Raw genomic sequence first — 14,704 nt, 5'->3', positions numbered from 1 at the left:
TAATAAAGAAAAAAAATTGAAAGCTAAAATTAATGAACTTGAAGATAATAGTAAAAACAAAAACATTCGGAGCATGTATAAGGACATCAACGAATTACAAAAGGTTATCAACGCCGCTCTTATATATCAAATAAAGCCGACGGAACAATTCTCATAGATAGAGATAGCATCTTGAATAGATGGAAAGATATCTCTGAGGATTTGCCTAACACGCAGCAAAAACTAATGTTCGTGGAGAAAGGGAAAAGCACACAGCAGAATCGTATTTAATAGAGCCTAACCGAGCAGAAATAGAGTAGATAGAAAAGTAAAGAAATTAAAGAGACACAAATTTCAGGGTGTAGACAAAATTCCAGGTGTTAATTTTAGCTGGAGGGGAAAAATTATGGATTAATATACACAAATTCATTCTTCTTATCAGGAAAAAGGAGGAATTTGCATAGGAGAGGAAAGAATCAATCAGTGTTCCTGTTTCAAGGAAAGGTGACAAAACTGATTGTAATAATCATCGAAGCATTTCTCTTCTGCCAACATTCTATAAAATCCTCTCAAACATTCTACTGTATTAGCAATATTGATCCCATACGCAGGTGAAATTGTTGGAGATTATCAGTGCATATTTAGGCGAAATCAATTAACTGTTGACCGGATATTCACCATTCGCCAAATACTCGAAAAGAAATGGCAATACAATGCCTTGGTACATTAATTATTATTATTATTATTTTTTTTTTGATTTTAGAAAGGCCTACGACTCGGTTAGGAAGGAAACATTGTATAACATTGTTACAGAATTTGGAATACCGAGAAAGCTAATTAGATTAATTAAGGTATGTTTAAATGAATCCCAAAGTGAAGTCCGAGTAGGAAAATTCTTGTCCAGAGCTTTCACTTCGAGAATTGCTGAAACAAGGAGGTGCGTTGAAGCTATTATTTGTTAACTTTGTTCTTGAGCATGCTATAAGCAAAATCAAAGATAGCAGGCCTAGAACTGAATGGTCTTCACCACGTTATGGCATATGCTGATAATGTAAATCTGATAGGGGATAATAGGAGAAAAATAGAAAGAAATGCTGAGATCTTATTAAACTTTGCAGAAACATGGGCTTAGAAGTAAATGCAGAGAAAACTAAATATGCATCGTAAACTAACTAAATATGAATCGTAAACTGCAAATTGTAAACTGTAAATCGTAAACTGTAAATATGAATGCGTTAAAATATCAAATAATACTTTCGACGAAGTGTATATTTTCAAATATCTAGGATCAGTATTAACAAACGAAAATCACATCCACGAAGAAGTTAAATGTCAACTGAAGCCTTGGAATTGATGTTATTATTCGGTTCAACGCGAAGTTTGTTGAGAAGTTCGAAGCTTAGAATATGTAAAACAATAATCATGCCTGTTATGCTGCATAATTTTGATACATGGCCGCTTACTCTGAGGGAAGAACGCAGACTGAAAATATTTGAGAATAGAATCCTGACACGAATATTCGGACTCGAAATGAATGGGAATGAGGAATGGCAGAAACTTCATAATGAAGAATTGCGGGGTTTATACTTACTGCTTACCAAGCATTGTTACGTTCATGAATTCTAGGAGGCTTATATAGCAGAACAAGTCATGTAGTGAGAATGGAAGAAATTAGGAATGTTTTCAAAGTTGTGACTGGAAATTCAATCGGAAAACGACCATGAGGAAGACCTAGGGACAGATATGAAGACAATATTAAGATGGATCTCGGAGAAATAGAAATACAAATTAAAAATTGGATCTAGTTTGATAAGGACGGAAGTCAATGGAGAACTTTTGGAAACGCGGCACTCAACCTTCGCGTTCCATAGGCCATATAGTTAGTTTAATATTTATAAACACAAGAAATTAATTACACTAACACAAAATTCTTTTTAATTCACGTTTAACAAGTACATTAAAATTCACATTATTTATTATAATGGAGTATTTTCCTCAGTGTTCTACAATTTAACTTTTGTATGCAAAACATAGATGACATTAATTCAGATGAATCTGTGTTTTTATAGCGATGGTTCATTGATTACATACGTATAGAGATTATACAATCAGAATCCATTGTTTATATATCACATGAAGGACAATCACAAATAGTAGACTACGAAAACAAGAAATTTAAACTTTTTTGTTGTTTTAAAAGTAGATGGAACGATTTAGTGCAGTAGTTCGGCACAAATTTCAACAATAAAGCACTGGAAAATTTGGTAATTGGAAAGTCTGTAGAGAGAGATATTAGGGTTTTGTGAAATTGTGACTGGATCTTTCAACATTATCTTCACCCTTGACATAGATTTCCAAATCACTGACAGTACCACCGTTCTTTACCCACTTTCTGAACCGTGCTTTCACTTCAGCCAATCGCTTTTTAGCATCCATTGAAACGTTTTCGGGAATAGACGGTGTCTTGAATGTGGTATTTCTGGCACCCAAGGAAGGTAGGCTTTTCGCTTTCGGTGGCTGATCCACAACCCAATTAGCTTCTTTTAGCTTGAGTAAGTCATCGAACTGTTTTTTGGTATCTTCTATCTGTAGTGCAACTACTTCCCAATAACCTTTTAGATCTTTGACTGTAATTGGTTTTCCAGATTTAGAATCTAATTCTCCTTCTTTGCTAAGCAGCTCCCCAAACTTCTTTAATTTTCCATTGATAAGCAAATTAGCTAGTCCAATCACAACCAATATTTGTCCTGATGCCTCTTCCGGGACTTGTGTTTTTTCTAGAATATTATTCCATATGGCACATTTAGACTGTAATTGATCTGTTTCGTCCTGTAATGATTTACGTAAAGATTCTTTCTCGTCCATACCTTATACACGGTCCGTAAATACCTTGTGTGATTACTCCCTGTATACTTTTAATATAATAGTTTATGTAGTCTTAGTAACGAGAAAGCAACACTGCACCATTGTTTATTTTGTAATGTTTCTTGACTGTGTACATTCTTATACATTATTATTAGCATTTATGACAATAAAAAGAAGTCCAAAAATAAAAAAAAAATACACTATTTAATAGATTTCATAATAGATTGCACCTGAAAATGCGGTTAAAAGAGGGTTGGAGGGATACTGTTGCAAAATTCAGCATGAGAATTTCAAAGATATTTGCTGAACTGCATTTCTATTGACTGAGCACACTATAAATCCTCATGCATAATTTTGGAGAAAATAAAGAAAATCAGTGTTCTTTATATACCTAAAAATTGATCCTGTATGATAACCATACTTTTTGTTAAGTTGAAATTGACACTGAAATACACTCTGATCCACTTTTCATTATGGCAATGGCAAAATGGTAATATACTGCTAGCGCACCCACAATTTTTTTTTTGTTGTTGGGATGGGTACATGCTTTAACGGGCAGGAGTATAATACTACAAGCTACTACGTTTATGTACGTTGTATTCAACGGGTATTATTCTGCACCCAAAAAGACGATAAATACTTGTAAAATACTATATTTTGAGAAAAAATATATACTACTAGATTGTTTTTATAAGAAAAAGAGTATAGACGAAGTGTAAGATCAATTTTTCATGGTATATATCAGTCATTTCACTGTTAATCCAATGTAGTTTTATTGAGAAAGTATATAAATGTATATTGACCCACGCCCGTCGGTTCGCCCCCTGATAATGTGTGATTAGTGAGATATAGCAAAAAAATAACTCTTTATTCTTTAACTTTTATTTAACTATAATATTTTTCAAATTTAAGACACATATCATTTGGTAGAACACATCGAACTAAACAAAGATTTTTGACAGTGGATTATTATTCGTTATTTTTAAGAAAATAGAGGGGGGAAGAACTTATTTTTATGACGCTGAAAAAGTATTCGCTTATTAGCAGTAATAATTGATAGCTATATTCCGATGGAACAGATTGTTTATTTATTTGTGTACAGTATGAGTAAAACAAAACAGATTCTTAAGTAGCAGATTGTATCTGTTGTTTGTCTTGACAGTACATATACTACTTGCTATTATCTTTAATGCCCAGTGTTTTCAGTCTCTTAAAGCTCACTTGATAAATGTAATTAGGGGCGGTGCTTGTACTCCTGCAATCAGTGCAGTGGTGACACATTTACTTATCGTGCCTCAATATAAATATTGAAAGGAATATTTATGTAAATTTCGTAATATAGTCGTGCATATATCTTAAAGCTTTGACTCGGTGACGCTGGGGTTTAAATCACCGCTTGACCATACGGACGGAAGAATATTTAAATTTTATACAGTCAGCTCTCATTCCCAAAGCACCTTCTTTAATATGAAAGAAAAAAAAAACCTCCGACCCGAACATGTTAAATAAGTTAGAAGTTACGCAATTTCAAACATTTTACGAAAAAAATTACGACGACGTAGTGATGCCTGAAGCACCTAAAGGTAGGAGGTCATTCCTAATGCTGTTAAAATAATTCGAATATTCGTTATTCGATTAATTTTTCTACTGTTATTCGAATTCTCAAATATTTGTTTTTAATATTCGGACAATTATTATTCATTATTCGAACAATTGTTCATATAATTATTGATTATCCGAATACTTATTCGAATAGCGACTTTTGTTCGAATATTCAAAGAATCAGTGATGTAAATTTTCCGGAAAATTTTGAAACAGAAAATTTTCTGGAAAATTTCCCGATTCATAGAAACATACTCCACTTATTCCTACATCGTTTTTAGTCGTAAAATTTATTTGTAATAAATATTGTCTAAAAAAAAGTGTCATGAAGTGAAAATATAACAATTCTTTGTTTCTGCAGAAATGTTTCAGAAACTTCAATGTATTCTTCCATCAAAATTCACCTTTGATCTCACAAAATCATATTTTCCACCTAACACCACTATATGTACATAATATTCAAAATTGTCCGGGTTATGAATTGTTTTTACACTTGTCTCTACATCATAATGAAAATTTTCCGATCCATGAAAATTCCTTTCAGTTGTTTCTACAGAGAAATAAAACTTTCCGATTCATAAATAGTTGTTTTACTTTGTGCTTCAAAATGATGAAAATTTTCCTACTTATAAAAAGTTTTTCATTTTTTCCATACATGACAAAATTTTTCGATTCATGAAAAATTGTTTCACTTCTTCCTACATAGTACCGGAAATCTGAACCATAACAATTTTCAGATTATTTAAACAATCTTCCACTTTTTACCATTTCTACATAAAGTCAATCAATTTTATGGTTAATGAGGAATTTTTACTTGATCATTGATATTTGTTTGGAACGGAAATTGAAATTTTCTGAAATGGAAAATTTTCCATCTTAAATCACTGATTCCAATATTCGAATTTTAACACCACTAGTCACTATCACGTAGGGTAGGTGGAAAGTACGTGAGAAATGGAGGTCTCTCAGCACTGCAGTCATTTCTTGCATTCAGTTGGCTTCAAGAAAATGAAATCTTTAAGTTTTACGTCCCACGTTTATCCCAGCTAGGCTAAAGGAAACGATGATTATGAGAAATGAATATAGTGGAATGAAGCAAGTGGTAAGGAACGGGAGAAGCTCGAGAAAACCAACGCACACGGTGTTTGTCCACCATAAAGATCCTTTGGCGCGAGCTGGGATCGAACCAAGGACCACACGCACCAGAGGTGAACGCTCTACCACTGAGCCACCGTGGTCCCCTCAGTTGTCTCAAAGTAACAGAGTATGTATATAAAATATTTTGTTTTACGTACTAACAAACTTCCACATAAGCCAAAGCGCCCATTTACAATGGAATCAATTATCAAGAACAAATATTACAAGTACTACAGTGAGGAGAGAAGCGAAAAGAATTGTATGGTGTGTTATATCTAGAGTTACATCTCAGCATTCATTTGGAGAACTGAGGGCAATCCCTGAAAACAAAATGTCAGTTTATCCGAGTACAGTGTTATTCCAATTTGAGAAGCACGTGCGGTAATCGCAAATATATTCCCATTCAGTACGAAGTAAAAATATGAACACAAAGGTTAATAGTATTACCGAATAGCAGTGATGACAATAGAATTTTTTAAAAGTAAAATTTCATTCTAATTCCAATATCGAAGTGAAAATGTATTCACATTATAAGGTTAATATTTAGGGCACGTTTCGAAAGTACTACTCTGTCATAAAGCGAATATATTTTCTTCGTTTTGCTGTATTATCCATTTCTGCATTTCAAAGTCTTCTTTCCGGTACGGCAGTTTTCTTTTTTCTTCATCTTTCTTAAACTATAAATCAAAATGAGTCATGCCGTCTTATCAAGTTCAAGCAAAGATAATTATGCTGTGTAAGAAGATTCGCGGTTCAAAGAGTTTTCCACTCCAACCCTTACGCTTAATATTACATGATTCCCTTTTGCTCCCTCGTTGAAAAATAATATATATATTTTATATTTCTTGGTAGTTTCGATTTTCTGTGCTAACTTAAGGGGAAACAGTAACAACCTCTCAGTGGATGAAACGAAAAAGAAGGAAAAAAGGGACAATTTATACATATACATTTGAGAGAAGAGAGAATTAAGAATAATATGTAGAAACCACAAGATAAATTTTCTCTTTATTTTTTTATAAGTAGAGAATTTACTGCTGTACTAACAAAAACATCTCTTTTTAAAGATTTTTTCTCTTATAGATGGCGTTTTTTTTTATTATGGAGGCAAATAAACCAAAATAGAACTCACCGTCTTATGTAACTTTAACTCTTTCAAAAGAGGATAAATTCTCATTAAACTCCAACAAATGTAAAATAACAAAAAAGTGGCGCACTCTACGTCAAATAATACGCATCCCTTTCAAGTGTCTTGTCTCTGTTTTCGATAATGATGTGGTATTCTGTTGTTTTTATATAGTTTCATGCAAAAGAATTTCTGGTTTCACGCCGATCTAACCTTATCATATATCATGTTTATACAAGATCAATGGATACAGTTGTTTCTCTGCTAGGCTTCATATTATTATCATTAGGGTGAGCGCTCTATTGAGCTATTACGCCCTATATATATAGTGTTCGACAAAGGTTTTTTTCTAACTCGGATGCCAGTTCTGAAAACCAGAAGCCGTAATAATACAAATCCGATTTTATACATAGGACTACACGTTTTGGCCTTAAATTAGCTAGGCGCCAGACTTGTATTCACAGTTACTACGGCGACCTGGGACCCAGGAGTTTTTGGGTCATGTGTGTGTGTGTGTTTGTGTGTGTGTGAGAGAGAGAGAGAGGGAGAGAGAGAGAAGGAAGAGGAAGAGGAAGAGAGTTGACACTCCTTTTTGAAGAAGTATCTTAAAATCTAAATCGCTGATGAGTGATACATACCTATGTTAAGAATGTATTATGTCTATTTTAATTCCGTGTATGATTTGCACGTGAGATCCAGAGGTTACCAAGTCAGAGTACGATAAAGTAAACACTACATTTGTGGCATCTTTCGCCACAATTAAATACCTCAGTTTATACTAGGAGAGATACCTCGGAGTTAAGGCTAAGATTTCACAAAGAAGGTATAGATGCCACACAGTAACACAATATTTTTAAATCCTTTTTTTTTTTTTTTACTGCAGTTTAATTTTGAGAAGAATGAGAATATGTTCTGCATATAAATCTGTCGTATTACAAGTTGCCGGTAATGTTTCGGGCAAAAGGCATAAAATAAGTGAACGGGAAGCTTTTGTGTAGCATACTGCTGCTACAGAGAAAAAAATAATTATAATGGAACAAAGAGAGAAAAACCTTACTAAAGTTCACAAGATTACCTTATGAATAACCCATAGTTGCTAATATAGGCCTAAAGAAATAAAACAGTTTTTCGAAAGAGTCACTAACATAACATTTGAATATTGTAGGAAAAGACTGTACATTAATAGAATCCTTGCTACTCGATTAAACCTATACGGTATTTTCATTAGGAACTGAATCAGGACTAGAAAACTTGCGAAGTTCAGAAAACAGCATTATTTTTCTCTCTAATTTCCTGCCTTTTACAATCGATACAAATATTCATCTATAAAGAACTTAACACATGGAACCAGCGTTTGTAATTGGATCCAACTACCTCTTTCTTTCGTTGCTCGTATGTCTTCCAGCATTTACAACAAGTATCTCACATCCATGATTTTTATGCATTTATGAAGTGTGAAATCAAGTATTAGTCTATATTTATATTAATATTATTAAAATCCATCTGTCATATGATATCCCGAGTCGGTGCTTTGCGCTAGACTATAATAAAGTTCATATCTTATTTTAACTACCTGTGCGGCAATTTCGGAATACCATTCAATTCTTAGAATTTTTTTCTTTGATCCCAATTTTTTTTTTCTGACGCATACTTATGATTCTCTTTGAGTAATTTTAATTCTTACTTAAGCGTCTATGCTATATGCAGTTATTATTTTAATCAACATTATGTTATTATCGTTATGCAGTTATTCATTCAGTTATATTCAGCATATCAAAATTGCATGCATATTTATTTTCAATATTTGATAATCTCATATATATATATATATATATATATATATATATATATATATATATATATATATATATATATATATATATATATATAGATATAGATATAGATATAGATATATATAATTTTAAATTCGTGTAGTAGTATATTACTGCATTGATTATCATACACTTACAGAAATAAATATCTTATAGCCTATAGTAAGTTATAGTATAATGAAATACATTGATTATTGTTGTCTAATCTTGTATTTTTTTCTCTTTTCAGGTAAGCACTTTTCTGCATCTAGGGTTCATTATCGAATTACATATGTCTGCAGTACGTGAGTACCTGCTAAAAATTCATATTTATCTATTATATTATGAAATAGTAAAATTAAGGTAATAGTAAAATAACTTAATATTTTATTCTAATGCTTTGAGGAATAATTCTTAAATATAAATAATTTGTTTACCAATAATTCATTTCGTATTTCTATAGATATTGACTAATTCGATAGAAATCATTGTATTGAATGGACAATAAAAATCCACGATTTATAAACGATCAAAAGGAGGCTTTTAATCCCTTATAGTCACTTTTTCATCCCTTCAGCAACCTCTTACTAAGTTTGTTACCGAAGATTGACTGAGTTTAAATAATTAAATAAATAAATACAGTATGTTTCAGCAAAGTAATCAGAAATGGCTTAGCGGGTTCTTAATTTCATGCTTGCTAAAACAAGAAAAAATATGCTCGTTTTCTTCCTAACTAGTATATTGTATGAAAAATAATTGCCTGTCTGTGGAGGCTTTAATTCATCTTAAATTTGAATATTCGACTGACGAATATTATCATAGCCAAATCGTGCTTGTTCCGGTATCTTTACATTTTGACTTTCAAAAATAGGTAGATTGATATTTAGTTTAATCTTGATGGAGCTTACCAGCGGCTCAACTCGCTGGCCAAAACAAAATGTAAAAAAAAAACATTTATGTTCTTCATAACTTGGTACTGCATATCTATCATTTTCTGAACTTATCCCTAGTTAACATATTCGTATATCTATCCTATTCATTATGTAATGAATTAATTCGTCTTAAAATGCATAAATCTACTTTCATGACCTAATTATTATATTTCTTTTCTTAACTTTGCTGTATGTGTTGTTTTAAAATTAAGCAAGTTTTCTTTTCTGCCTATTATTGCATGTCATGGAGACATAAAGAAGCATTTCAGTTGAGCTATTTTGTTTGCTTCCTTTTCCTATCATTTCTATGTTTTGTGTTAAAAACTATGCCTTGATCAAATATTCTTTTTCTGGTCATCGATATTGAAATAGATGAATTGAGCATAAAGCTGTTATAAGCAATTGTGAGAGACAATTATTTCTTGCTTAAAAGCAATCCTTAAAACTGCACCTAAGGGATTTTGAAATTGAATAAAAATAACAAAATATTCCTTAACGTATATACACTATACATACACAATGTAACGATCCTAGGTTTCTAATTCGAGTTTTTCTCTGACTTTGTTTTTAAGAAAACATCCGAGAATTGTTTTTTCTTAAAGATATGTGCATAAACTGATAAATTTAAGAGAATCACTTCAAGTGATACTGAGAAATCTGATCGTTCGTGACATCTCATAAATGTTTCTACATCATCTGTTATCTGGTAGGCAACTTCGAAATCCAATCTCGAACTATGTATCTAAAACCAGTTATTTAACGTTTTCCGATCTATTCCAGCTCTGAAAATAAGAACTATGCTGTCTTTTCCTTTTATTGAGACAGTATAGAGGATTCAAAACACTACAAGCCTTTACGAGATTTGTCACTGTCGCTAGACATTTTACTTTGCGATCAAATTTGATTGTAATGTCTCTATCTATAAGTGTAATTTCAACTGCGACCACTTAGATCTATTTCCTGATTTCATTTTCGACCGAATTATTGTCGGAGAATACCCTATAAAAGTAGAAATATGCAAGCGTGTCATAAGGAATTTTTGATTCAGATCCCTCTTGTTTACCCTTAGTTCTTATGGTCTTTTGATCTAACTTACTTGTAGTTATTTGTAAATAATTACAATTCTTTTAATATCTAGTGTCTCCGGGCTTAAAATTCTAAACCATCTTGGAATTACTTAGTCATAAATCAAGGGTCGGCAGGTTTGGATTTCTTGCATGTTTAAATTGTTTTGAGACCGATACAAAAATGCGTAAACCTCACACTATTCTCCAATTATGTTGAATTATTGGCTAGAGTTGTTGAAATAATTATATTTAAGTACTCTAGAACTGTTTTCTGGAATCGATTAGGGGACATAAACCACACAACAATACTGCACCATTTTGAGATATGAGATTTATACTAATTCTAGGTTCTAGTTTGGGAGTGTTTAACGGGAGGTACAACAATGAAATCTCATAAATCAGACTTAAAAGAGTTTTAATAGAATTTAAAGTGTAAATTTTAGTGTCCGTTAGTGAATTGTCTTATTCACTGGAAAAAGCCTAGCACAAATAAATTTATCTTACACATATTTGGTAGGTCCTAATGATGATGAATATTCCGTGCTTTTAATTGTCGTTCAGCTTCTGTCCTGATATAGTCTTGATTGGTGGCGGATTATTATTTCAGAGACGAAATAATGATGGCTAGTAATCCTTTACTAGTCCTGTAACAATTATGCCGAACACTCTTAGTTTTGGCTGTGTTAAACTTAAAATGAATACTGCTTCACATATAGAAATATCAGTCTCTTTCTGCTGTGCTTTAAATCGAAGTCTGGTGAACGCAGAATATAGAACTTAAGTTATGTCCATGATGACAACGAATATATACTATCTACCAAAATGTCACCGTCACCCCACAACTTTCGGAATGAAGCAAACCATGACGTACCTAATATCGGGTAGGGCCTCCTTTGGCCTGGATCACACCATATATTCTTCGAGGAAAACTTTCCACTAGTTGCTCAGGTGAGATGGCAGCCCACGGCTCCTGCAATGCGGTTTCCAAGTGCGGCAGGTGAATTTGGACGAGTTGGCCTGGACCTTAAACGCCGCTCCAATTTATCCCACAGATGTTTCACGGGGTTCAAATCAGACGGTTGAGGAGGCCATTGGAGTCGGTGTACATTGTTCTCGTCATACCACGACATAACATTGGCAGCTTTATGCCAAGGGGCATTATCATCCTGATAGTAACATGGGTCCATACCAAAGAACTTCCACAATGTGGGAAGCACTGAATTGTTCGCAATGTCCAGATATTGCACTCATCATGTTACCAAGCACAACAACAAGCGGGCCTAGGCCGAACCAACAAAATGCACCCCACGTCAGGGGTAAAAGTGACGGGGAGCATGGGATGACGACGTTCCCCCACCTCCAAAAATATGTACGGCGTTCCCAGTTTCTAAAAAAAATACAATGGGCGAAGATAGGTAGGGAGACGGCGTGGCGTCATGCCGCTACCTAACATCCCCATACCTTTTCAGATTCACTTTTACCCCTGCCTCACACCATTACACCACCATAACCAAATTTCACTGTTGGTGCAATGCAGTCTGATAAGAAGCGTTCCCTGGATTGTCGCCACACCCACACCCGATCATCTGACATGAAACACGTGTAGCGTGATTTATCACTCTATAACACATGTTTTCATTGTCCATGGTCTAATTTCGGTGAGCCTTACACCTTGCCAACCTCTTGGCTTTGTTCGTTGGAGTGATGTGGAGATTGTGGGCAGGTGCTCTACCATGGAAACCAAGTACACGCAGTTCTGTCAGTGTTCAGTGAAACTAATGTGCCCGATGCAGTGTTGAACTCATGCTGGATGGCAGATGCAGTTTGACGGCGATTTCTGGATACCACTCGTTTCAGCACTCTCCGGGCCCTGTCCGTCAATTTCTTGGTCGTTCGGGACGTTTAGGGACACTGGTGACACCGTGACGTTTCCATTTCAGGAGTACATCACCCACCATTGATTTTGGGTCCGAAATTGGGCGATAATGCCACGATTCGACAAACCCGCAATATGACAGCGGGTGGTGACTTCCTTATTGAACTCATTAAGTTCTTCTCTGTGCGCCATTCTCAGTCAAACTTACTCTCCGTATGACGCATGATCACTGATACTGCCTTCTGCACCGAAACAAATGATTAGAGTCGTGCAGGTTGCCCTGGACCTGTCTGAATGTCCTAGCGGACTGTCCGGTAACTTTTTGGTAGATAGTGTAGATCTTGCGTCGTTTATTTTCTGAGTACGACTGAACGACATCTTAAAAATTACATAAGATTTTATATCAGGATCTTTGCTGAGGTTGATAATACAAGAGCTCGTGGATGTGACATAAAGACACGTGCAGTAATAAAAGTTAACCTAGTTCGCGTTGTAGACGTTATAGAACAAATTTCGGAATTTAATAAGTAAGAAATATTTCTGTGCCAGCGTTCCGTAATGAATTCTAATTATGTAAATAAAACTGTCATCAGCACATAAAGAGGAATTCACAGACATGATTGTATAATACAGTGTTTACTTCATGATCCAATTCTTTACATTCCAATTGTTTACAAGGAAACTTAGTTCAGTATTTTCTGATGTTTCGTAAACTTATACCACTAATATGAAACCTAACATTAGGACTACCACAATTTTATTTTTTAAATATGTTATAGTGTTATACATTTTCAGGTGAATTACTAATGAACTATGTTACTAACTAATAACACTGAAATAACTACCAAAATTATGTCTGTTCAAATCTATCGTAGGCGGCCTTTATGTCAAATGGGCATTATCGATATGGCCTTTTAAACAATAAGGTTCCCAACCTGTGCTAGATTTTAGTAGTAGTAGGAGGAGGAGGAGGAGGCGTAGGAATAAGAGAAATAAAGTGTTTGCCACTGCATTACATGTGTGCATTACAAGTGCGCTTGATGTAATGAGATATACTTATGCTTTCCTTTATAAGGCAAAATATGAGAATTCATGCATTTGTGTATGTACATATGTATGTAATAATTTGAAATGTTCAACTAAAATATGCCATTTTTATCTAAAATTTTTAGAAAGCTGCTTTTTCTTTTATGAGTGTGAGCATAACATGATATTATTTAATTACATTTTCTGTTTATAAAGTTCATATATAATACTACAATTTCAAAGAGAAAAATGTTTGTTAAAAAGTAATTTTACTAAGCAAATATAATTGTAAAGTTTAATATTAGGAAAGTAAAATTATTACTAAGGACTGTTTTGTTGTATGTTGTGGATTTATGTAGGCATGTGTTCTACGGGCTCACTCCCTTCCAGTACTCAATACAGATTACAGCACTCAAAACTACGATTGTTTATTTTTGTAAATATGAAAATACTAGTTCTTAGCGACTTGCCGCAGTAGATATAATTAATATTACACAATAAATTGATACCAAATGAATTTCGCAAATTAAAAAAATAATTATATATAGATAAACGTTACTAAACTTCTGATTGTAAATCCTACCATAATATAATTACATTAATATAATGAAGTTGTATGTATAATCAGTTATATGTAAATTTTCCATTATACAAAATATTGCTCAGGAAACTACGAGACTAAATTTGATGTTGTCTCGTCTCGAAAAGATGTATGTTGTGGTTATACTTAAGGTTTATCCATGAATATTTATTTGGGAATGTGTTGCGAGAGGTTTTAGTAATTTAACCTAAATTTAAAACCAAATTCTACTATAATTCTGTACTCCTGATAGTAGAGTTTCTATAATATGATTAAAAGATGATTATTCTAGGCATTAATAAAAGATACAATTTTCAATGTGTGATTAATTTAAAGATTCTGATTATCTGTTGTGTATGAATTCTTTGAAATGCTTATGTGTTGTGACATGCATGGCAGTTGACAGATCTCAATTAAGCACATACTTGCGAGCACTTTAAATAATATCTTAGTTGGAGTCCACAGAGATGCATGCTATCGTTTTTCACGCTTCCAAACTTTATACGATGTTCTCAGATAAAATTAAGTCATTCACGGTGATGTTTGGAATTTGAAATGAAGGGATAATTCCAGTCTCAGAGCGACACAGAAACAACATACGATATCAAATGCAACTACAAACCATACCATCCCGGAAGTGTCTTTTACTTTTGCTGAGGTTGTTACCTAAAAGTGCCTGTAGTTATGACGTAGGGCCAGACCCAGA

General features: G+C 33.6%; 1 protein-coding gene across 1 annotated transcript; it reads right to left on the bottom strand.

Annotated features, from left to right (window-relative positions):
• Positions 1-2,271: 2,271 nt before the first annotated feature.
• Positions 2,272-2,844, bottom strand: LOC145683620 (disks large-associated protein 5-like). Its single transcript, XM_081754983.1, has one exon. The coding sequence runs from the start codon at positions 2,842-2,844 to the stop codon at positions 2,272-2,274; it is 573 nt and encodes a 190-aa protein (XP_081611109.1).
• Positions 2,845-14,704: the final 11,860 nt, after the last annotated feature.

Source organism: Thermobia domestica, chromosome 1 (assembly GCF_964235325.1).
Source record: "Thermobia domestica chromosome 1, izTheDome1.hap1.1, whole genome shotgun sequence".
In the NCBI taxonomy this organism is placed as follows: Eukaryota; Metazoa; Arthropoda; class Insecta; order Zygentoma; family Lepismatidae; genus Thermobia; species Thermobia domestica.
The sequence above is the reverse complement of the archived record's forward strand: the minus strand, read 5'-3'. Positions and strand labels throughout refer to the sequence as shown.

Excerpts from the sequence above, each read along its gene's own strand:
- LOC145683620 (XM_081754983.1), bottom strand. The coding sequence starts at position 2,844 with ATGGACGAGAAAGAATCTTTACGTAAATCATTACAGGACGAAACAGAT.